This window comes from Erithacus rubecula (genome assembly GCF_903797595.1).
Source record: "Erithacus rubecula genome assembly, chromosome: Z".
NCBI classification, from domain to species: Eukaryota; Metazoa; Chordata; class Aves; order Passeriformes; family Muscicapidae; genus Erithacus; species Erithacus rubecula.
This window is the reverse complement of record NC_136661.1, coordinates 20,573,463-20,598,932: the sequence shown is the minus strand read 5'-3', so window position 1 is coordinate 20,598,932 and position 25,470 is coordinate 20,573,463. Positions and strand designations below refer to the sequence as shown.

Below are 25,470 nucleotides of genomic sequence, written 5' to 3'. Positions count from 1 at the left end.
TTTGAGCAACCTTTTCCCTGTCTTGGTCACCCTCACATTAAAAGAAGTGTTTTCTGCTGTTTGAATACAACACGTATGGTACAGTATGTGCCTGTTGACTTTTGCACTGTCACTGGGTACCTGGAAAAAGCCTGGCTCCATTTTCTTTACATACTCCCACCAGGTATTTATGAACAATTATACCCCTTAGTTTTCCTTTCAGCAGGCTGAACAGTCCCAGTTTTCCCAGATTCTCTTTGTATGAGGCACACTCAGTTCCTTACTATCTGTATATTCTATCACTACAAACTGCTCAGCTGATGTTATCTACAGTTTTGTAGATGTGTGTAGATGTTTCTTCATGTGTGAATTATTTTACTAATTTTGTTATCATTTTAGCCTCCATAAAGATCAAGCAAATCCTTTTAATAATTTTGGTTGATTTTACAGATCAACTTTTTACAACCCAGGAGCCAGACCATCAACCCCTTTATACTCAAAGATCCACTGATGGTATTTATAAATTATGAGAAACATCTTGGATTTCAGAGAAAATAAAATCTAGAAGTCAGTTAGAAACTTCCCATACGAATAGGAAGAAAAAAAACCCACTTAAAACAGGCCCTTATATTCTCTAATTCTATTTTAACATTTTACCTGTATTATGTTCAATGCAAAGACATGAAGAGAGGTGATACTTGCTACTTGCAGGGAGCTGAGTTCTGATGCTGTTTGAAGGCTGCTGACAGGGAATAACCCTCAGCACATCAGTGAAGGTCCCAGCATACTGTACCTAACCGATTCCAGTGCCTATAGGTGTTACATTATGTTGTGCAGTAACTCCCTGCTATGAACTATGCCTTGTATGACAGCTGAAGATGGAAGGGTGTCTTGGGGTAATTATTTACTTTGGTGGCCAGTGACTCAGCCATGGTAGGGCTAGTCCTTGGTGTAATGCTCACGTTTGCTGTCATGCAGTGAAAACATTCAGGAGCACAGGAAAGAAACAGAACTCACAGTTTTCTTTTATCCTGCCCAGCCACTTTCCTTCTGGGGTGTCTGTGAGGCGAATTATTTCAATCTTATCCCCCTGTCTGACAGTCAGTTCATTCTTCCCTCCCTTGTGGTCAATGCAAACTCGAGCGTGATGAAGGACTTCAATGGGCCCTGTTATCTGAAGAAGAAACAGAAGATATCACAAATGTGTAAAAATGGAGCTGTTTTCCAGTAATTCAATGAAAAAAGGAAAAATAATGATAATGATGGTTACTTGTTTTATTGACGTTTAAAATAATGTGGACAAATAAACAGAAAGGCTTCCTCCTGCCCCAATTTCTCAATTTAAATTAAAATCAGAGATTAAAAGAAGGGAATGGCATGGCAATAGAGCAATCAAAGAACTGACTGGCAAAATCACAGAAATACTAAGATTAATACTAAGATTAAAAGACTAAGAATAAAATATCAATACCAAGATTAAATACTAAATACTGTTTAATACAAGTATTAAATACTAAGATTAATGCTATGATTATAGACTAGCCTATGACACCTTTTACGAGTTCACAGAACAGATGTATTTAAATTCCAATGGGTGTCTTCATTTATTTCTAGCAGAATCACTGAGCTCTGCTCTTAACCTAACACTGCCAAGTTTGACTAAACCATGCCCCTAAGCATCTAAGCACCTAAGCATCTAAGCATCTACATCTACATCCACATCTACATAAGCATTCTCCACATCTACACATTTTAAGTACCTTCACTACCACTTCACTGGGCATTCCAACCTCTTCCAACCCTTTACAACCCTTTCCATGAAGAATTTTTTCCTGATATCTAAATTAAATATCCCTTGTAACAATTTGAGGACATTTCCTCTTTTTCTAATCCCTTATTACTTGGGAGAAGAGGCTGACCCTCCCCCAAAACACCTTTTCTCCAGGCTGACCACCCCCAGCTCCCTCAGCTGCTCCCCACAGCACTGGTGCTCCAAACCCTTCCCCAGATCAATTGCCTTTCTTTGGACTCACTCCATCCCCTCAGTGTCTTTTACTGAGGGGCCCAAAACTGGACATGGGATTTGAGGTGTGCCTCACCAGTGCCAAATACAGGGGGACAATCAGACAATCCCTGATCCTGCTATTCCTGACTATTCCTGACACAAATCATATGAGTAAATATTCTCTAAGGTTAATGAGTCTGCCACATAATGCTATGTGTTTACAATTCCACTCTATAAATGATCTTGCAAGTACTCACAAGAGATGACCACGCTGTTTACTGATGCTCATGATTCACTTTGTGAGGTCTTTACATTTTGTTATGAGGAAGCCATTTTGGGATTTTGTATTTGTGACTTTAGGATTTGTATTTCAGAGGCATATTGCTCTTGCCAATTATAGATTAATTCAGGAATATCTATCCTGGTTAAGTGGCCAATAAATGCAAAAGAAAATGTGAACTAAAGCATATTTGTTTAATAATAATAAAATACCTTATGGCTGCAGTAGCAAACTCTATAAGCTAAAAGTTTTCTATGCACTAATGTCTAGACTTCTTGTGAGTGGTCTAAAAAATAGACTTGGCACCTAATAAACACCAGTTAACTCACTATTATTAATATTACTTTTAATATTTGCTTCTTAACTCATGTCAGGCTCTCCACAGCAGACCAAGGCCATTATGTGAATCACTATGACTTTATCTGCACAGAGCATTACAGGAAGGAAAACAAAGCTGTCCCTGTGTACAGTGACACTGAAATTGTCACTGGAGAATTGCAAATGGGTATTAGTTAAGAAAAACTGACTGTCAGACTTGTAAACTGTGACAGCATGCTGGACACCAGATATATAAAAATTATTTAAAACAGAAAGAACTCATCATTTGGCACCAGATAATGACTGTAATTCTCCTATACAAGTCCTCCTTCTCATTTGGGTTGGAATTTATGATACATCCCTTTCTACCAAGGCAAGGACAATGTGTTGCAATACAATTTGAAATCTTTAAAGGTATAAATACTTTCTATCTGACTACAGTGAAGCAAACAACATAATGTGTATGGGATACAATTCCCACTTTTATTAAGATCTTTTGATGCTATTCTAATAAAGTAAATTATTAGAAATAGAAAAGGGAAAACAGATGATTTTAATGCTTACTTATATAGAAAAAAGGTAAGAAAGTAATTTAACAAAAATTGTAATCACACAGTCTTTGCCATCCATCCGTGCAGAGCTTGTATTCAAACATAGACCAAACAAAAAAATTAGCTTAAACCCTTATTCAGAATTTATGCAGGCATTTGAGCTACCTACCATAACAAATAGTTTCATAGCCAGGTGAGAAGTGCATTTTGAACTTGACAATGCTAAATAATGCATCTTGCATACCTTTGTCCACATTACCAAATCAAAAACTTACTTTGAACTTTTTCCTCAGGTCATATTCTTTCTTTTCTTTTTCCTTTTGTTCTTTCTTCTCTTGCTCCATTCTTCTCTTATCTTCCTTGCCCCGCTTCTTCTCTTTTCCCCTGGATGATCTGAAAATGCATTTCCAGGACAGAATGTATGAAGCAAATCCTCCTTATAGCTACCTTACCCAAAGCTGACAAAAAACTGTAGGTGATGGAAAAAGACTTCTCCAAGTGGAATCGAAGTTACAGATTCTAAACCATAATGGAGCTATGACAGATAGAGTAAGCAGCTCTTTACTACACATGTAAGTTAAAGTGTCTTTCCTCATGAGGGCAACACACCAGAAAAGGTTATCTGGCTCCACACGTGTGTATCCAAATATCTCTGAACTAATTTTGAGCATGCTTGCAAACTGGCAGCAGTCTAGGTGTTCTGTTGGATGCAGCTGGTAAATATTTACCCAGGCCACCAGTGGCTGATGTAGGCTAACCTGAAGCCTGAGATGTCACTGGACTGTGTTTTTAAACCTGATTGCAACCTATTCCAGCAGTTTACACAAATAAGTCAATCTTCTGCACTCATTTCTTCTCACAGGGCATACTGCCTGCTGTGCCTTGGGGACTGGAAGGTACTGGGTTTGGGAGCTTGGGATGGAATTAGTCCTGCATCTCCAGCTCTCCCATTTGGCTGGAAGACCTATGTTTTAGAAAACCTGTGGAATGATTGACTGAGACTCCCTTATTTATATTCTTTTAAATACTTTTGCTAAACAGATACACTCAAATTCTTAAAAAAATGTCTGAAATGAGGATCACTTGGGCTCTAAATCAAAGAGAATTAAACAATAAATTTTTGCTGAAAATTGTTATGCATCTAAATTACTTATTCAGAGGGAATTGGAGTTTTTCTTTGGCAATTGTAATACAGTAAATCCCATAGATTTAGACATTACTGGGGCAGGAGTGTCATCAAATGAAAGGTCTAAATGGAAGAAGAATAAGCAGAGCTTGTATTGTCTCTGTAGCTATACTAGCTGACTCAGGCAATGAAAATTATCAATCCAGCGTTTTACAGGAGATCTAAGAACATTTATCTGAAAAGCAACAACAACAACAACAAAAACCAAAATAACAAAAAAACCAAAAAAACCAAAAAACCAAACAAAAAACCCCCAAAAGACCCACAACAAAAGATCTATCTGGGACTGTAGTACCTTGGGACTGAGCTTATTTTTCCTCCTAGCTGTAAATCCAACCAGTGGTTCAGACACACTTCTTAGATCAGAAAGCAGACTTCTGTTACCTTGATCCCAGTAATTACATTATTTAATTGCAGGAATTTTTCACCATGCCAGAGTATGGCAGGTCTAACTGGGAAAGAACCTGTGAACAGCCAGATTTTCTCCAGAGGAAATGAATGCAGACAGTAATCCCTGGCAGGGAGTACAGTGAAATAACACTTTTGTGCCAGATGAAATACACCAATTAGAAAACATAGTAATAAAGATACAATAGGTTATAGAGTTTAGAATTACTACCTGATGTCATTAATATCTTCATACATCTCTCCATCACTTTCTTGGCCCTATAAAAAATAATATATTTTCAATGGTCTGAATACAGTTGGAAAGACACAAAGAAACTTGGCCTGCTACATAAACTTCATTCTTCATACAAATTATATAAAAAACGTTTAAAGCAAAATGAAAATACCTTTATTCTTCCCAAAATAAGTTATTCCATTATTCAAGCACACTATTCTATTATTTCTGCTAATCTTTTTACAATATCACACCTATGAAACCTTGTATTGTATGAGCACATTGCTTAATTCAAAGTGGATGTTTTAACTGCAAAGTGTGTCCTGCAAAGTCTTTATCACTGCTGATGATTGCACTGCCATATGAAGGTGTCAGGGTTAGCCCTATTTAAACTGGAATGCTAAGGATTTAAATGGGATTCAGATTAGGGTCCAAGAGATTGTTTTAGCCCTTATGTAGCCATGTGCTTAAACATACTGATAAAAATCTGCAATTAACTGAAATAGTAACTGAAATATTCTATTGCTATAATGGAAAAGGGCGATTATGTCTATTATTTCTGGAAAATTCTAGGGAAATGAAATGTCAGTGGTGATAGAAGGCATAAAATTGCATTTTCTTTTCTTTTTAATCAATTTTTGTGTCTAAAAAGCAGGTTTGGTAGTTTGTTCCAGTTTATTCAGCTTCCCTGATATTATTTCTGTCTTTCACAACAAATAATTGCTTTTACAACTTACTGTGAATATACTGGATTTAATCTGGTAGTAATTGTCTAATGTAATGAAGAAGTTTTGCTAAATTTGTAAGTTTTTGCTGAAAAAGGATAGGTTTATGTCAGCAGATAGTACTTACCCTCTGTGTATTTCCATGACCTACAGGAACAAAAGAATAAAACCAGGGTATTTATTTTTTTCTTGTACAGAAAACAATTATTTCTAGTGTTAACTATTTAAAACTGTCTATAACATCAGTGATATTAACCAGAAATATGTGTAGGCTCCTGTTACTTGATGAAGGTATGAATGCAAAATTTGGTTTTTCTAGATTGCTTTTGTTGAACACTGCAAACTAAAAATATCTACAAACAGCATATTTCACTATGTATTTTTAAAGTGGAAATTTGTTTTGAAAAAATCTTAGATAATATTGGTGAATTCACTTATGCTATTTGTTTACAAAATCACTATTAATATGAAAAGTAATTGTCAAAAACGTAATAAATCCAAACAGACCTCAAAGAACTTGCTTGCACCAGCCCAACAGCTGAATAAGTAGGCCAAAGGGTCTTTTCCTAGAGCCAGCCTCTGCCCTGGGCAGCAGGAGAAGATACTCTGTGAATCTTCTGCTTGCTCCTTGCTGGGCAGGCAGGTAAGTAGGAAAAGCTCCTTTCAGCAGCCTGCAGTGCTGTGAGCTGTGGGTGGCTAGCACAGTAAATGCACAGCGTGCCTGGCACAGACCAAGTGCCACCCAGGAGAGATCAGAAGGCAGATTCAAAATCTTGGTGTCACAATCTGCTTCTCTGCAGCTCCTGGTACAACTCACTGCCTCTCACTCCCTCAGACCACAAAGCAACAGTAAGAGGACAGTCAACCCATCTTTTTTTTTTTTTTTTTTTTTTTTTTTTTTTTTTTTTTTTTTTTTTTTTTTTAAATCAAGTATAGGACAGTGCCTCCATCAACAGACCACACAGAATCAACTCTGAAAGAACAGCATTCATTTTGGGTCATTTTGGGTCTGGTGATTTATGGTCCCAGCGTATTTCTAAGCAAACAAAAAAAAAAAAAAAGAAAGAAAAAAGAAGAAAAAAAGTAAAAAAAGAGAGCAGAAAAGGAGAAGAAATTTAAAGCAGTTTCTCAGTCTGCCACGTTAATCACAAAATAGTAGACCTGTTAGCATTATGAGACAACCATCTTCATGCATAAAGCTGCAGAACTAGTATAATTAGCTATACAAATCACTCCTCAATACAATGAACTTTTGTTTCTCTTATAAATATAACATGTTTACAGCTTCTCCCAGTAACCAGTAATTAAAATGTATAAAATGTATGCATCTTACCTGATGACACAAATTCAACATCATCATAATTTTCTTCATTGTCTAGGTTCCTGCAAGTATGAAAATATAGACATGAAACCTATGAAGATAGTTTTATGATTACATTTTCATTCACCATTTTTCTGGTGCTTTATATTATTTATTTTATACAAAGGCTGAGCAGTCTATTGAGCCCTACATCCTACTTAAGTACATACAAGATTTTCTAAATTATTCTCCCTAACTGTGACTCAGTCTTTTAGGTCAGGCCACCTTGATCCTGAGTAAAAAACATCAAAATGAGCCAAAGGCACTCAGAATACCATGAAGATGAGCATCCTATGAAAATATCATAGGCAGATGGGCTGACTGAATGAAAAAAATCTGTTGGGCTTTTTAACCATTTTTGCAGGTGTAGGCTTCTTACACTGGGCAAAAGTACAATGTCAGACTTTTGTTCAGTGCTAAATACAGCTCTGAGACTTTGACTTGTTTGGCTTAAAGTCTAAATAAGGGACAAGAGAAACAATGGAGTAAAGGTTAGGCCAGGTAAAATGTCACCGGTGCTCTTAGATTTAAAATATTGTCCAAATTAGAGAAATAAGAAATTGAAATGAGAATATAATTAATAATATCAGGTACTTTTAATTTTATAATGCCTTGTAACAGCAGAAAGAAACAAGGGCTAATAGTCATCATCAAAGAAGTGAAATCAAAAAAAGGACTTGAAAGCAGAATGGAATGTTCTAAAATTGGCTTGACGGGGAAAGCATGGAGACAGGTGAAAGCAAAGATGCCAGCACCAGGCACAAATTTTCAGCAGAGGGGAGACTTTACAAGGCACACAGGAATGGGAGAGCAGACATCCAGGGCATCTGGAGGTATGTTTCAGAGGTGTCTGGTGTCAAATTTGGCTCCCGTGCCTTGGCAGAGAGGAGGGTGCCCGGCCCGGCTGCTGCAGGAACTGCAGGGCTGATGCTGTCACACAGCTCTGAGCTGGACACTCCTCCCCAACTCTGCCTGCCTGCTGCTTGATGCTCTCTGCTTTTGCTGGCCAGAGAGCAGCTCATTATTCAGGCTCAGCTTGATTCTGGTCAGTTTTGATGCTGGATTCAAGTACTTATAGCTCTGTCAGCAGAGTTTTGCTTTTGTACACTGCTCTTCAAAGAAGGAAAAAGAAAGGAGCCACTATCAACAGAGGCTTCCAGGGTTATCACCAAGGCCATGACATGACCTCAGTGCAGTTGCACAACCAGTGACGAGCTCAGTTCCTCCAGCTTGCAAAGCTACTTCCTGGGTATTGACTCATAGGCCTGACCTTCCTCACCCTCTTCACCCAGAAAAAATCAGGGAAAAACTTCAGCTATTGAGGCAACTGATTTTCTATCAGTGTTTGAAGTCTTTGGATTGTTCTGGAATAAAAACTCAGTGTGTTCCCTTCCCCCTTCCCTCACCAACAAAAGCAAAAAAATTATTGTTATAAATAAGACAATTCAGGGAAACAACTGAACAGATGGAGGGTCCAAACCAATGAAAGCTAATTCTAAACAGGTTAGGCACAGAGCAGGATAATAAAAGTAGTGCGAGATACCCCTTTCAGAAACTTCAAACTAGTGTAGCCTTTGCCTGAAGGAGGAAAGTGATAGGCAGAGAAAGGTAAGAAAATAAAGGCTTATGTTCACTCACATTGCTTCAGATGTGGGCTTGATGTTCCTGGGAGGCAGACTGGGAGCTGCTGGCACCTGCTGGGATGGGTGAGAGGCTGGTGGAGGAGGTGGCAACTGCACAGCGGAATGTGATGGAGGTACCGGTGCGGCAAGTGCTGCTGAAGAAGGTGCCTTCTTTTTCAAACCTTCATTTTTAGGACCTGAAATAAAGCAGAACTGACTGAATTTATCAAGCAAATATCTGAAGAAGTAATTTTGCTGTGTTTGATGAAGTTTTGGGTAAGATATCAGTACTGCATACACCCAGGAGAAAGAATGTTTTGTAGAACCTGCTCTGAGATATTTTTGTTGCGTTATCTATCAGAGTAGAGAGGAGACTCTACATTCAAGAATGTTCTCCCTGTACAAGACATTGAAAATGTCTTTGCCAAGACATGAACAAGATAAAAAAATCACAGTTCATCCAATATAATAATAGCTGTGTTTTAAAACTAAATTATAATTGAATTCCACAATTTGCTTAAAAAGACCAGCTGCAGAGTTTCATAAGAGCACTGATGTAGTCTTGCTGAGTTTTTCTTGCTCAGAGAAAGAGTTTTAAGGGAAGGGATGAGAAACAAAAATATATTTTGGCCTTTATAAAGAGAGGTACAGGTCTCTGAACATCTTCAAATACATTTTTAATGTAAGTTGTAAAAGTCTGAACTTAATTTCCTAGCAAGCTCAGAAGATTGAGATAGAAGATTGATAGGAGATTGGCAGTTTGTGAAACTGCACAGAAACTGCACCCTCAGCAGACAGGTGTAGCCTTAAAAACCAACAGTATTGTGCACCAGGCACAGAAGCCACAGTTACAGGAGTGAGCAGGTGTGCAAGTGTGCTGCACTGAATTCATGTTCCCTGCACAAGCCCAACCAAACCATAGCTACCATTGCTCTGAGGGTCGATTTTGAGAGAAATTATTCTGCACAAGCAAACTAAGTCAGAGTTTGGATGCCATGATGTTTTTGAAGTATCTTTTTTTTTTATTATTATTTTATTTTTTTTTAAGTATCATTAGTTGATTAAAATCTAGCCAAAAAGAATTGTCCCCTGCTGCATGGAGACAAATCCATAAAAATCCAAGGAAAAGGAGAACAGAGGGGAAAAACAAATTCAGAGTTCTGTTAAAATCAATTACAGCTGAGAAGAACCCCTTGCCTTCTGGAGATTTTATTTAAGTTCACACCTGTGAGAGATCACAATCTTGTCAAGCAAAGGAAATGTTAGCCACAAGGGAAAAAAAGTGCCTCTAAACACAGAACAATGACAAATATTTACTAAAGTTTAATATGAAGACTGAAAATTGCAACAATCTATTGGAAGAGCTTTTTTGGTTTATTGGGTGTCTGGAACTCTGTCCTTGTGATAGACAGGGAGAGGATAGTCATCGTAGTCCTTACCCAACTGTAGAGCTGCTTATAACTTGATTTTTTTCTCCCAAATCACCAAACAACTTTGTTTCACAGGTATGGTTTACATTTCTTCATTATATATATAAAATTGTATTTGAATAAAAGCAAACTTTGCTTAAATGAGCCAAGGTTACACATGATTGTGCTCTTGTTGTACCTGAGTATCTGCAGACTATATCTTAGCATTTAATTCTTCACATTCTTTATTCATTCACAGACTACCAGCCATAATTTCTCATTGCCCCAAAAATTCTTATAAAGATAAATATAACTGACAACATGTGTCTCTCTAGAACAGATGAATTCTAGATTCTAATTAAAGAAAGCAACCAGAAAGGAGCCTATTTTCCCATTTGTTTGACTGGGTTTTTTAGTTGTTTTATTTTGTTTTCCTGAAATCTATGTTAATTGATATTAATGATTCTCTCAAATTTATTTTTGTGTTTTAATAAAAATCCTATATCAGTTTTTCTGTGGTTTCTATGTTGCCCAGACAGTGTTGTGTATGTACACACCATGCATATGAACCTTTTGTCATTATATTGTATTACTTCTTGTGATAAGTTTCTAGGACTAAGGTAAAAATTCTTCCCAAGTCTCTGTGCATAATACTTCTTTCATCTGATGTCTCTTAAGAGCCAAATCCAGGCAATAGGAAACTGAGCCAGGAAGGACACCACATGCATTTTAGATTAAGTGCTTATTTTTAAGTATAAAGGCTGAACAACCTGTCCTTTTTCATTTTTGTCGTTTATTATAATCTAATAGTTACTAAATGATCATCATATTAATGGAAATATTGCTTTTTATTTTCTAACTGCTAGAACTGACTCTTGTCCATCTTTAGAGTTTTAATTAGCTTAAATAATTACACTTATGACCAAGAGAGATGTAGGTATTAATTCTAATACTAGAAACAGTGGAATGATTTAGGTGGGAAGTCTCATGCTGAAAAGTTGTTTGGAAAAAAAGGTGATATAATCAGGCCTGCTGAGCCAAAGCTATCATAACAGGTTTTTTTCCTATTTTAGAGGAGCATTATTTACTCCCTTTTTAAATTTTTACTACTTTTTTTTTTTTTTTTCATTTTTTTTAATCTGGGACAGTTGGTACATGGAAAAGCTGTGTAGAGGCAGTGGAACAGCAGTCAGCTACAGACACTCAGACCAAGAAATTAAACTGAAACTACATCCTGGCTTCACACACACCCAAAGTACTGTGATCACAGTAAATAGTGTTAGGGGTGGTCACTGTGTGGCAGCTTTGGCAACTAACACCTTGGTTTCCAAATAGCCTCTTCTCTCTTCTTAGGACTCTCAGCTTTTTCACATGTTATGCTGCACTGAATAAACAGAGGCAGATACTGAAGCTCTTCAACAAGAAACCAAAGAACAGAAGAAAAAGGGGCTGCAGCTGTATAGAGAAACCTGCCATAAAAACTGTCCACAGAATATCCCAAATATCCCATTATGCAGCTGCTTGTAGCATTAAACTTCTTTAATCATGCCCAGATCTTCAGCACTTACAGTATAATATTCACAGAACACTGCAAAAAACTATCTTGTGTTCTTGGAGAACCTTCTCAAACAGCTTCCATATGGGCAGTGGCCAAAAGGTCACTTACATTCTTGGAATGTTTGTTTATCAGGAAGTGAAGGACACTGTAGTTGTCTTGATGCAATACTTGTGATTTTGACCCTTGCCATTCTTGACTTGTGAAAGGCAAACACTCATACATCTTTGGTAGCCAGTATGACATCTAGAGAAAGATCCCATCTCCCCTTCATGTCCAGATATTCTGTGTTCAACAACAGAAGAAATCAACCTGCATAAAAGAGCATAATATCTATGCCTCTCCCATGTGAACTCAAAGAGAAAGCAGAAGTCCAGCTCTTTTGGAAATTGTGAATCCTATGTAGCCAAAACCATTCAGGGCAGAATGAGAAAAAGCCATTCTCACCCTACTAAAACCTTTGGTGTTGTCCTGAGATAATTTATCACTGTGTCCTGAGATAATAATACTATAAATTTGTGGCAAAATGAAGGGAAATACTAGCACTGCGCAAAGTCCATAATGGAGTACACCTGGAACAAGCATTACTTGGTGGGATAGGAATCCTATCCCATCATTTGGTCACAGATGGTTCTCTGTTTTTCAAAATTGTAAAATGATTTGGACTCATGTGCAAGGGTGATTTTGGTTCCAGTACTAATAAAGCTTAAATGACATGTCTCTATCTATTGCCTCCCTAAATACCAGGGTATCTCGGTGTTTGGGTGAGAGATTGGCACACAGAAGAAGGTGAACATCCAATTATCAACCTGAGCTGAATGGAAGCTGTCCAAGAGAAAAAAACCCACACATTTTTTCACACACACACCCGCAGTTCTACATCCATTAGCCCAAGATACAAATCCGTCTGTTCAATGCAATCAGTGTTGCAACAGAATGTGTTTATTTGGCACAGGGTTTTTAATTGGCAACAATGACAAATAATAATTTTGATAATCTCCCTTGAAGCAGGAAAATATCGTGTCCTAGCAGAGGGTGGTCTGGCTTCAGCTATTTGTATTTTTCTCACCCTTGGCTGGACTGCAAGCGCATGGTATACTGCTCTCAAAGCCAGCAGGACTTTAGAAATCCCAGCTAGCTCAGAACAGCTGTGTTGATCTTATCTGCAATACACTGTTTTGCAAATGCATTCATCTGGTCTCCAGTCTCCAACCAGTCCAGACTTAACTGCAAAAACTGAACTGATAATGATGTCTAAGGTATCAGGCTGTAGCATACAACCCATCCATTGCCTTGATGTAGAAATTTCTGGTCCAAGACTGCATCTTAAATAAAACTGGAAATGAACAGCAATGCATAGCACTGTGCACAATCCATTTTGAGTCGTCTCATCATACCTGCTTTATCATAAATAGACTGCATAAATATATATAAGTATATAAGATCCTGTCTATAACAATACAGTCTATTGCAGATGCAAGGAAAAATCTGATTTTTGACTTTGCATTCTAAGAAAACCACACCTTCTTTCTTTGGCCTAGAGTATGGCATTTGGTGAGACCTTATTTTGTTTGACCCCCTGATGCAGTGAGCTCCTGGTGTATTTCTGATTCTTGCTTTTAGTACCGTTAAGAAAACCTGATAATGAACAGGTACTACAAGGAAACTTTTGAATATTCTGTGGGAAAAATGCTTGTAATTTTAAAATTCTTAGTGAATTTTTATAGTTTTCATCATAAAATTACTTCAGGATTTTTGAATCAGTTACACATCAGAAAATCTTGTACTTTAAAATAATCCTTTTATAAAGCAAAATGCTTTTGGGCTGCTTTGCAAACCCAACAAGCTTTTCAGTTTTCTTGCAAAGCACTTCACCACTTCTACATGCAAGACCTGGGACGCTTTCTGACTTTTACAGAGGGTTTACTAAGAACCTGCAACAACATTTGCAGCAGCTGATCAGCCACTTCCTACATCGGTAATGTGCAGAGAGCTGTGCTCTGCTCTGCTTCCCTAACCACATATTCATTTAGGTACAAACCATGGTTTCAGGTTTCACTGTTATGCTGATTTGGAGCTCTCAGAGTGAGCAGGTGAACTTAAAACAGCACTGAAGCTCAGTCGTTTTGATTAGGCTGTTGTTACACCCACTGTAGCAACCAGATTCAGTTGCAGCACTGATCACACCTTAAAAACAAAGAGCACAGGTTTCTGTTTGTTGCTCTCCTTCAGCCTAGATCTTACTTTCAAAAATACCTAGCTACAATATTTTATGAATTTTCTTTTCTTCTCTTCATCTCTCCTGATTCTCCTCCCAATTAGGTGGTTAAGCTATTGTTTTTTTCTCCTGCATGCAAACAAAATTACGTCCCAAAAAGGTACAATTTCAGACAAGGTGAAAAAGGAGGAAATGAAGACTTTAATCTCCATCCTTTACCAGATCACTTTGCTGATGGTTGCTTATAAGATGACCAAAGCAGGTGGAGAATTTGTTCTTTTTTAAGCCAAAGTTTACATTAGTCTCAGTTGGAAAATCTTTCCACAACAGATGCACAGACTACAACATTAAGGGTCTTTTACATAACATTTAACACCTATCCTAACCCATATATTCTCAAAAATATCAGAGTATACACATTAAGTCCTAGACCCTATACCTGGTAGAGGATTTTTCCCCTTACATATATGGAGAGACAGATGAAGAATATACTGCACATGAAAATGAGCCTTTAAATCTACATTTAAGGTTGATAGTTGAAAAACATTAAGCATGCACATAGTTTTACCCCCAAAATAAGGTTCACAGTTTCACCCAATGCATTTCAGTATGGAAAAGTTAGCAGGACTGAGCCTTGTGGTGACTAAATATGAGGTTTGATATTCCTCATTCTTCACCTGGACAGTGCTGACTGGCATAAGAAAAATGATTTCCCACTGCAGATGTGTTATCACAGACAGAAGCCTATCCTTATCTAAAGAGGAACATAAAATTAATTCCAAATTGAGCTGCAGTTGAAACTTTTCATTTGTCTGATAAAAAAAAAGCCTTAATGATTACTTCTGGTTCTACTAAAGATATTTATAAACCTGAGTAAATTAATTTTATGTTACATGGTATCATTTCACAGGCATGAAAAAAGAATAAAAATTGAAAGCATTCAGAGATGGAGGATATGTAAGATAGCAATAATTTAAAACTAGTATTTTGTAATTAATTTATATTTGAAAGAGAAGGCAAAACAAGATGTGTATAATGATGCAAAGGCAGCTAAAAGAAAATGTTGTGGAAAAGTTTTCTTAAAATGTGACTACTTTCCAAACTAAAAAAATGATTAAGGGTTTTAAAATTTTTCAAAGTGAAAAATAACCACATCATACATACTATGCTATATTAAAAATAATTTTCATTAAAAATTCCCATGCAACAAAGTCTTGCATTTGGATAGTGGAAGTTTGCAAATTTTGTCTTCAGAATCTGCAAACAAGGAACACCATTGTTCCAAATACACATATCTGAGGAGGGCTCAATTTCAAGAGGAAGCCAATGACCTCAGGAATGTTCTTTACTAAAATGAACCTTTTAGGATAAAAAAAAATCATTAGATACTATTTCAAAATATTCCTAACAGCTTTACTATTAAAGGCCTGGGGTTTTTTTGGTGTCTATTCATACTGAATACTTTTTGTAGCATTTAATATTCAAACTTTCAGGAACGATGGGAAGTTTTCTACATATGAACTATAATGAACTATGATTTATAATACATGTTCCACAATGAAATATGTTATTTTGTACTGTGTTATTACCCATGTAATGGTACTAAATGATAAAGATTCATTAAGAACATTTCTCCCTGTGAGTCAAAATAGGTCTAGAAAATTAAATGGTGAAAATACTTGCATCAGTAGGATACAGATTGTCTCAAATTCAAACATTATGCATGCTTCATAGATTTTACCTCTGTGAGCTGCTAAGAAAATATTTAAAGAGTACAGACAAATTAGAACTTTTTGCAGAGAGAAATTTCAATACTTATTAAACTTCAAATATGAGAGCATATGCCAATCATTCTTGTAATTGCAAAGTTTTTTTCTGTTTTTTGGTTTTTTTGGGTTTGTTTTTTTTTTTTTTTTTTTTTTTTTTTAGAGCTAAACACCTTTTGGGTACAAGATGCATTCTCCAGTAAAGGTACCAGCAACATGTCTAGAACTCCATCACCACAGTACTTTTGTGTATCAGGGAAAACAAGGTATTTTCCAACTTGGCCATAAAGCTATCTATGTGTCAACTTAAAGAATGGGAAACTTTCAGCTCTGAGCTTTTTCATGCTGCTATAGCCTCTCTGAACTTCTTCTGCCTCAGGAAGACCAGCCTTATGTGTACTCAGAACTGCTGAAACACAAGCCGTGCTGCGTTTTAGAAACAGAAGGTGCAAGAAAAAATTAAGTATCAACTAAATTATATTAATGTACCTGATGTACCACACATGCACAATGTGGAATTAGAGCATCCACTGTTGGCAACTTTAGAGCGCAGAATCACACCACTGGGCATTCACCTTTCTCACTAACTAAACTTAAAATTGAAGAATTTAAGTTTGATCTGTTTAATTAAATCAGTACTTAAATGTCAAGGAAATACTCCCTCACACAAGTTATAGCTGCATCTGAGTAGTTTTGTGGAACAAGTGAACCCAATAAAGTAAACATTAAACTTGAACTTTATTGCTGAGGGATAGAGAGTATAATTTTAATTTCTGTCCTGTGTGGAAGCCTAAGTGACATCTTTAAGGGGTTTTCTCATGTACAAGTACCACGTTATTTCTGAAGAGCAGAGGCAATTCCATCTGGAATTGCCCTGATTCTAAATGTATCAAAAAGCTAATACCCAAGGAAGTAAGAACAGAGTGGACTTACTCTTTTTTTGGCAGCTCTGCTGAAATTTCCCCAAGAGCACACCGGGGGGTCTGCTGGGCTTTTTTGGGGGCTGGCCCAGCTTGAATGATGGGGGCAAGGCTTGCCGCTTGGGCATTCTAGAACCCCTGTCTGTATCCCCTTGCTCTTGAGGTTCATCTGATGATCTTCCTTCAGCAAGTGCTGTATTCATCTTAGGGACTTTATGAGAAGGCCTTGATTGTTCCTGGATGATTTTGTCTTCGAAGATTTTCTTGGCAGCAGTTATTCCCTTTTCTTCAGCGTTTTCTCCCACAGTTTCAGGGGCTTTTTTTGATAAGCTGGACCTGCGGTAAGCATGCTTCAGAACTCTTTTAGGAAAATGACTGCCTGCAGCTTCTGCAGCAGAGGTACTACTTTCACCAATTTCCTTTGCTGACTGCCTTTGCAGAAAGCCACTTTTATTAGAAGCGTCTTCATTCTGAGATACATTATTGCATAGAGAAGGTTTCTGTGCAAGAGGTGGTTTAGAAGCAGGAGGCTTGGGCTCATCTACTTGTGTTGCAGACCTTAATTTTCCCTTAACTGCAGATACTTTTGAAAATTCTGGTTTTGCCTCACTCTCCTGTGATGCAAAATTTAAATTAGGTTTTGGTCCCAGAGGATTTTTTTCTTTATCAGGAGGAGGAAGGAATTTGTTCCATGCAGGTTTTGGGTTCAAAGGCTTTGAGTCCTCTTTTGACGGGTCACTGGTTTTGACAGGGAATTTAGTGGACCCAGTTTTTTCATCATTTCCTCTCTTAGTGGGCTGAAACTGAACACCAGACCTTTGTGCCACTGTGTTCAAATGTGGTGGGTTTGGATCTTCCTTTGCTTTATCATCACTCGAAGTCTTGGCTGCCAGAGGAGGCATAGGCTGAACAGGTTTGTGAAGGGTACTGGGTCCTGAAGAACAGTCAAAATTTCCTTTTTTTGCCAATTTCTCAAGTGCTGCTTTCCTTGTTCCTGTGGGGATATCTTGTCTTGGGATTTTCATGGGTCGGCTGCTTGAAGGGTCCTCAGTCGCTCCACTCTCTGCCTCATATTTCTCCATGAGGAACTTCACACGCGGCTTCCGACTCTATAAACATAAAGAAGAGAAAAACAAAGGGCAGCAAGGGAAAGTACTGTTGCAATGTTCACAAATACTATACTTTAAAGAGTTTCCTGGTCTGAGGCTTTAGTACTGCTGATTGGCTGAGGAGATGCTATAGCTCATCTTCCTGTAGGGTTAAGAGAAGCTGAGCATTTCGTTGTATCCTTTCAGCATTTATATGATGTTTTAAAATTTTCATTCAGGTGCTGCCCTTCAGGTACTGCAGGTCCTTTTGGACATATCATAAATTCTGTTTACTTCTGAAATTGTCAGCTGAACACATAATAAATGTAAGAAATTGCATACAACTTCAAAATCAACTTACCTAAAAATCTAATTGTACTGGAACTGGGGGGAATGTACCAGATTCATGTTATTCCTGCTAACTATTCAGAGAATTGCAAGTTCCTTTGTGAAAACAAATTCTTCTGATTGGTAAATGTGTGTGTCAATTTTTCTTTCCTTTCCCAGGAAATTTTTTACTTTCTGCTTCCCCCACACTCACTTTCCCTTGTTTCTCTTCTCCATTTTGAATCTGAATAAAACTGTGCATGTGTGGATAGCAAATGAAAATATGTGAAGTAAAAGTGAAAGAAATTAAGATCAACACTCCCAGATATTGTCAAAGTTACTAAATTTCTTGTTAAAAAATAGTTTAGTAATTCCAAAATTATAAAAGATTCTATTTTATTATTAAAATTTTTTATACTTTATAATTTTAAAAAATAGATGTTTTAATTAGTCTGCCCAATTCAGTAAATTTCAGGACCAGTATTAATTATGAACTAAAATCAAAAGTTCAATATATTTTAATTCAGGAAAAATAAAATTAATCAGTGCAGGATGGGAGCAAGAGGCAGTGATCCCATGCACTGGGCACGGCCACCTTTGGGTTCAGGAGCCCTCGAGAGCAAGAAATCCTCTTCCCAGCTGACAGTGGCAGCAGGGGTGCAGCTATGGCAGATACATTGATACATACAATTTACAAGTAGGGCCTGGACTTCCAGTGTGATTTAATAAGTAAAACTTACAGTATAAAGCAGGAATGTAGGAATGTTATAACTAGGTAGGGTTCTGAACCATCTGTTTGTAAACAAAGGAGTATTGCTACAAAACATAATAAATAGGTATTTGAAAAAGAATTACAGGTGTAAGAATGAACTGTGTCTTAACTTACTATGGTTCAGCAAGTGCTCAGTGATTTTTTTTTTTTTTTTTTTTTACTTCAATAACAAGAGCTTCTCAATTGGGCTTTTTCTCCTTTTGCTTTCCATTTGATCGTACCTCATTATATAAATAGCCTGGTTTGTTGGAGTAGTTATATAAGTAGATAGAGACACTTGTGCAACTTAAAGGTAACTATCCCAAGTCTTTTGGCATTACCAAGAAATTAAATCTTTCCAAACTGATTGCGTTGAACTACTAATTGCTTACATTAAATGCAGCCAAAACAAGGTAGACATAATGAAAATTATACCAAATGACCACATTGTTGGGTATTTTTGCACACATAGAGAAGGGAGGAAGTAAATCTCCATTTACTATGGAGATTATCAGAGTTAAGCCATCTACTGTTGTTTGATGCATACACACTCACATACACACACCCAATTAAATTGCAGAAGTATGTAAATGTATCACTAATCATTCAAGATTTCTCCCACAATACCTCACATGGCACAGATTTTGCCACCTTAGACAGTTAAGCCAATAGCAGGGGCCAGAGAGAATAAAAAAGCCTTTTGTCTCTGATCTCTTTTGACTTTGCACTAATTCATTATGTTTTCTAAAGTTTATAACAAAATCTAGACCACTAGAGATACTGTAATTATAGCTTACATCTGAAGTTTTTAGAGCTTCATAGTTAGGATTTGATCAGCTGCTTGCTAACTCAGCAACTAATTTCTTTTGAAAGTCATAGCAATAAATTGATTTTTTTGCTACTTCTTTGTTTCTTTGCTATTTCTTTGCTATTTCATTGCTACTTCTATAGTTTCTGAGAAGTTTTCTTGCTATAAAATAGCAAGATTACATAAATTACATGAATTACGTTCATACATGCATTCAAATGCACTATTCATTATTCAAATGAACCACTCGTTATTGGCATGTTAGGAATGTCAACGAATTTTTTAAAATAAATTTCTTGCAAACACTCTGAATGAACCTTGCCCTAGTCATGCATATTTACAAGCTCAGTAAGAGGAAAAGTTCCTGGACACGTGGAAGAGTTTACAATTAACAATAAAGCCTCTTTATTTTACTTGGTAAAGGTAACAGTAAGAATCAAAAGAGAGTAAGAAATTCGGTGAAATCTTTCTGCTTCTCTTTAATGTACAACACCAGTTTCTGCCTTCATAACCTCTGTTACATTACAAGCCATGCAGATTCCGTCAGGTAAACAGAGGGGAACTGGGGAAAAAAGAAAATATATTGTTTGTGGCTTATAGAGTAATCACCACAGTTTCTGTGCTTCCCTTCCCAGAAGCAACAGCAGTTACCTACTTCATTATCACATACAGTAGGTTGTAAATCATGAAATAGGAACTTGAAAAGATTCTGAAGAGAGATTAAGTTCCCCCTACCCTTCTCCTCTTAAGTGCAAAGTGTCTGTGCAGAAGAGGAGTCTCATGCAAAAGCTATTTGGTTATTTTCTGAACTTTCTCTTTGATCTCTATTGGAAACTCCCTGCAAAATATTCTGGCTTTTCAACTTTTCATCTGAACTGCAAGCAACACATAAGAAGCACAGTAAAATTTCCTTTGATACAAGCTAGTTATATTATTGAGAGTGTTTGCTTAAATCTAGATCAATACCTAGGCTATAGCTCCCATGCCATAGATATATTTTTACATACAGGGCTTTCACAGCCTCCCACTGTCTTCAGCATACTCACACAGATACCAAGTTACACTTGTGCAGAATTGTTCCACAACTACACCTTAGTTACACCTCAGTGTTAACAAGAGTAATTTCCCATAACTTACAATATGGCTGCACATTTCTGTACCGAAGTACACTGTAACGAGAACACAAAAGTACATAAAAAATTCAGTTGTATTCTTCCTGAATTTAGTATGGACATTTCAGTTTCAACTGGCAGCCTCAACAAAAAGTTGGGTTTTTGTTTTTCTGGAGTTTTTTTGCCTTTGCACAAATATAGTTTTATTATGTACTTTCCTGTCTTGGTGAAGCCAAGAGATTATTTCACTTCAACTTCCCCTTGAGGCCACTTTTTATTCAAACAGCAACACCAGAACAGTGAATGGAATAGCAGATGTGTGTGCATACAATCATTAATTAGACAAATGAAAAATATGTAACTCTTGACTATATAAAGAATTCATTCAAAATACATGCAGATCTGATTTATAAAGGATAAACCTCCCACCTTTTCTCTTCTCAACCACAACGTTTACATTTCTATTCCCAAGTGCTGGGGTCTAAATATGCCCTTTAAAAACTCAAAATCAGGTCTGGATGAGTTTGCTAAAATAAATAAATAAAATAAAGACTATCACTCTAAGAAGAAAACTGTGCTTACTCGTGATTTCTGTGATAGTGAAATAACCACAGAAGTTGATAAGCACTAAGGGAATTGAGCTCTAACCTATGGACAGGATATAAGGAATAAGAAAATAGGCAAAAAGGACAAGGAAAATTACATGGAGAATTATACAGAGAAAAATACAGATCTGAAAATTATTTTGCAATTTTATATAAGTCTGATATAACTTCTACTGAAGTTAGTAGATTTGAGGCAGTCTACCTTTTTGTTTACATGCCAGTGCCATTCCAAATTTGTGATAAATTATTTCCTGACTACTTTCTTTTCCAGACACCTCAGAATTACCATTATTCAACTTTGTTGTTTTCAGAAGAGATTTCCAAATTGCTTTTCTTCCCCTTGAGTCTAGCTGTAATTATTAGATCAAGACTCACTCTAAGAGTAAGTGTAGCACTTGGAAAGTGAAGTTGAGAAGTTGCAATGCTCTGCACCTATGAATGTGTGTAGCAGAAGCATGAAAAGAAGGCAAAAAGACACAGTTTGCTCATTCAAAATTTGCTAATACAATAGTGGGTATAGAAGAAAAATGAGCCCTCATCAGATAAACTTAAGAATGAGGAGACAGGCTATTCTGAAAGGCAGAACTCTAGGATAGAGAGGATATAGAGAAATCGAAGGGATTGCCCAGTGAGAGGCTGACAGTCCCTACATTACCCTGAAAGCATAATTTCAAACACCCTTCTAACACCAGTAAGAAAAAAGCAGCACCCACATGAGGATACATGGTTGTCAAAATCAGACAAGGCAGTGTTCCAGCCTGATTACAGTGCATTGTATATCTTTCCTGCTGTGCATTCCTCTCATATTCCTTCTTATATCTCTCTTGCCACTTTTTCTCACCTTCTATCTAATCATAAGACCAGCTACTCATACTGAAGAAAAATAAAGGACAATTCCGGATAAGTTTGAGACCAGGACAAGTGAGGGCATAGGGCCTGACCAGAACAGCCAGATTACATCTCATCTTGTTCTCAAACTGCTACTGTCAAAGACAGTGCACAAAGTCAAAATATCAAAAGAGGCATGACCATCCTATGTCCCAACAGACTCTCAACAAAGGTTCTCTCTTAATGGATTTTTTGCAGACCCATTTTAAGAGAAAATAAGAACGATCAACCACTGCCAACTCGGTCTTCAACAACAGAAGCCTGGTATCTTTAAATTTTCCATCAAGAATTTGATATAAATAGACTTATCCATTTCTTTTGCAACATGGTTTTGTACATATACAAAATTTCATTATACTTAATAACTGTACTTTAAAAATTTTTTTCCTCATCTGTCTTCTAATACCCCTTATCAATTATTTCTTTCAGATTAATGTAAATTTTCTCATGATCTGCTCAGAAATTAAATATATTTCTTTTCACTCAGAACCCTATTTATATATAGTGTATACATTCACAGTCTTATGAATGTCTTATTTGTCTGGTTATCCCACTAAAGTGAATGTTCCAAGATACAAGGAAGCAAAGTTTGAATTTCCATCGCTGCAAAGTTCCTACCATTATTTTGAGAATTTCAGGATCCCATATGATTTCAAATGAAATTTTGTGCAATTTTAAGACATTGAGTAGCATTTTGACTCTTACCTGGAAAGGAAAATACTTTTAATGACCAATTACTAACAGAATACATACACTGACATCTCAACCCAGAGTATGGTATATTAACTGATATCCTACCCATAATTTAACAAACAACAAATAATGCCAAGGGGATAACTAAAAAAAAAAATGCCTTTGAGTGATACCATTTCTGCTATTACTCAAAATGCAAAGGCCCTTAAATTACAACAACTTTTAGTAAAATTTCAGAGAACTAACCACAAAACACTGAGAGAGAAATGTCCATTTTGTCAGCTTAACATCTTTTCAGCTGCTAAACTAAATAAAATCCACAGCTAGACTTCCAGTTAATTAAGTTATATTCAATACCTTGTGCTGATTCTATTTCTTCTGGAACTTTCCACGCTTCTTTTTTAGACAAACATGCAAAACATGTACAGTTTACCTGGATATCCCAAAGCTCTTCAGTATTTTGATACAAACAGAAAAACTGGCTCCTTCAATGCACGGGTGTATCAACTTACCAGGCTGGTCTATTTGCTAAAGAGGAGCTCTGCTTCTCACAGAGGAGTTCTTGCTTCTCACAAGATACACTTGTGGGTTTCATTATCGTGAACAGTTACTGTTCTCCACAGGATATTAGGCAAGAAGTGCTGGAGGAAAAGGGAACTGAAGTGTGTTCAGAGTAGTTGGCTGATTCCATTAGCAGTAAGCACCATGTGATATCCAAAAGTATTGCACTTACCCCATATTGCATTTTCCTGTGAGGCTGCCCCAGTGCATACAAGCCTGAGCCATTACAGAACAGCTGCTAATGAAATGTGTGGCAATTATAGACATAAAGGGTGGACTGGCCACAGGTCCAGTGCCCTACTACCACTGAGAATTTTACATGACATACTCCCAGGTGTCAGCCAGCATGCTCTTATGCTGCCAGTGGGATCACATTGGCAAGGAAGATCTTGAGATCCTGCTGACCAGTTTTTTAAAACTTCTGCTATGTAGAGGTATTAAAAAAACCCCTCAATAACTACAATCATACATTTCTTCTGTCCTTCCTCCTGTATGTTTAAGTTTGAAGGTTGACACAGAAAAGCCAATACTGAGTAAATAAGCTTCACAAGAAATTCTAAACTTGTGTTTGTGCTGAAGCTAAAACAAAACCACAAAGGCGGAACCCTCTACAAAACACAGCTCAGTGAATTTGCTGGAGCAGTGCATGGGGAGGAGATTGCAGAAGAAAAATTGAGTATCTGAGCTTAATTAAAAGTTAACTGAATCTTCCTCCTACTACTCTTCTTCTGCACAAATTTATTAGTATTTTTTAAAGTATTTTGCAATATTTGATAGCACTTGATGTTTCCAGCTGAATTTTTCAAAAACTTGTAGCTTAGCTACTTCAGAAATTTATTAGGGTGCTGGATGGAGCTTATTTGAGTTAGAAACACTGCTGCATGCCAAGGATAATTGATTTTTTGTAATATAACATAATTGTTTTCTGTAGTAGGAGAAATGCAGTTCTTCACATTATTAATTCAGCTAAACACTGTATTTTATTTATAAAATAGTATTTATTTGTGAAAATAAACAATCATCACAGATTATTATGCATTTATTATTTATTATGGCAGATTAGAATTTGTGCCTTACTGTTGTATTCATCCGCCTTTGTGATAGTTTTAAGATGCTAACTGTAGCAATACAGTAGTTTTGTGCAGGTAAACACCCCTGCAAGGGTTAGCTCACAGTGTCAGTTCTAGACAAATCATGCAATGATCAAAGAACTAGCTTATCTTCACAGCTCTGAATGCTAGACAGTTCCTGCTGTCTTCTCTTTCATCCAATACACACAATAAGTATATCTCTAACCGACAGAATACTGATGAGAGCATAAATTGCAACAAAGACAATAAAAATAAGTTTACATTGTGAAATTTCTGTGAAGCTTACCCATCTGCAATATCCACCATGTGCCTCATTTTATATTTGCAGGTGCAATAGCTTCCTGAAATCTCTCTGGTTTTTTTCCGCTTATTTCTGTGAAGGTTGTTTGTGTGTGCTATTTTTAGGTGAAGAAAGAATCTGAATAAATTAATACTTTAAGAAACAGGACCCAAAAGCAGTGTAAAGTTATTTTGCCTTTTTCACTTTTCACAAAAACAACCATAGCAGCAGCAACAAAATCACTGGTTTGTATTCAAGCAAGACAAGGATGCTAATAATGATAATGCCTTCTCATGTATACACATGCCATTACATTCTCTGTATAGACCAAACCCTGCATCTAAATTCCAGCACACCAGTGGTGTGTCATATGTGGAAATTTTATAACTGCAACCTTAAGTGCATTTGTTTTATCAGTGCATTTATTTAGATGTTTCCAGATAACTTTGGCAAAAGTCATTACTTAGGAATTAATTTTGGAAAAAAAAATAGAGAAAAGAAGAAAGGGAAGAAAAAGAATCAGAACCTTGGCCATTCAGAAGAGTGTGGCCAGCAGACCATGGGAGGTAATCCTCCCCCTCTGCTTGGTTTTGGTGAGGCCACATCTGGAGCAGTACCTCCTGTTCTGAGCTACTCATAAGAAGAAAGAAAAGGAGATACGGGAGAGGCTTCAGAAAAATTCACAAACATGATTTAGGATCTGGAGAATCCCTCTTATGAAGAGAGTCTGTGGGAGCTGGGTATGTTCAG

At 36.8% G+C, this 25,470-nt stretch overlaps 1 protein-coding gene across 2 annotated transcripts in view; it reads right to left on the bottom strand.

Moving 5' to 3' along the window:
• Positions 1-25,470, bottom strand: part of FYB1 (FYN binding protein 1) — a 47,102-nt gene that overhangs the window by 14,572 nt on the left and 7,060 nt on the right. Inside the window, exons 1-8 of one of the 2 annotated variants that reach the window (XM_079330105.1) lie at positions 23,222-23,441; positions 16,530-17,625; positions 8,665-8,845; positions 7,000-7,049; positions 5,794-5,813; positions 4,939-4,985; positions 3,409-3,526; positions 997-1,153 (exon numbers count right to left, since the gene is read on the bottom strand). In XM_079330105.1, coding sequence (XP_079186231.1) covers positions 997-1,153; positions 3,409-3,526; positions 4,939-4,985; positions 5,794-5,813; positions 7,000-7,049; positions 8,665-8,845; positions 16,530-17,598 — 1,642 coding nt within the window. In that variant the 5' untranslated portion in view covers positions 17,599-17,625; positions 23,222-23,441. Of the gene's footprint in view, positions 1-996; positions 1,154-3,408; positions 3,527-4,938; positions 4,986-5,793; positions 5,814-6,999; positions 7,050-8,664; positions 8,846-16,529; positions 17,626-23,221; positions 23,442-25,470 lie in introns of those variants that run through there. The other variant, XM_079330106.1, reaches the window with a different exon arrangement.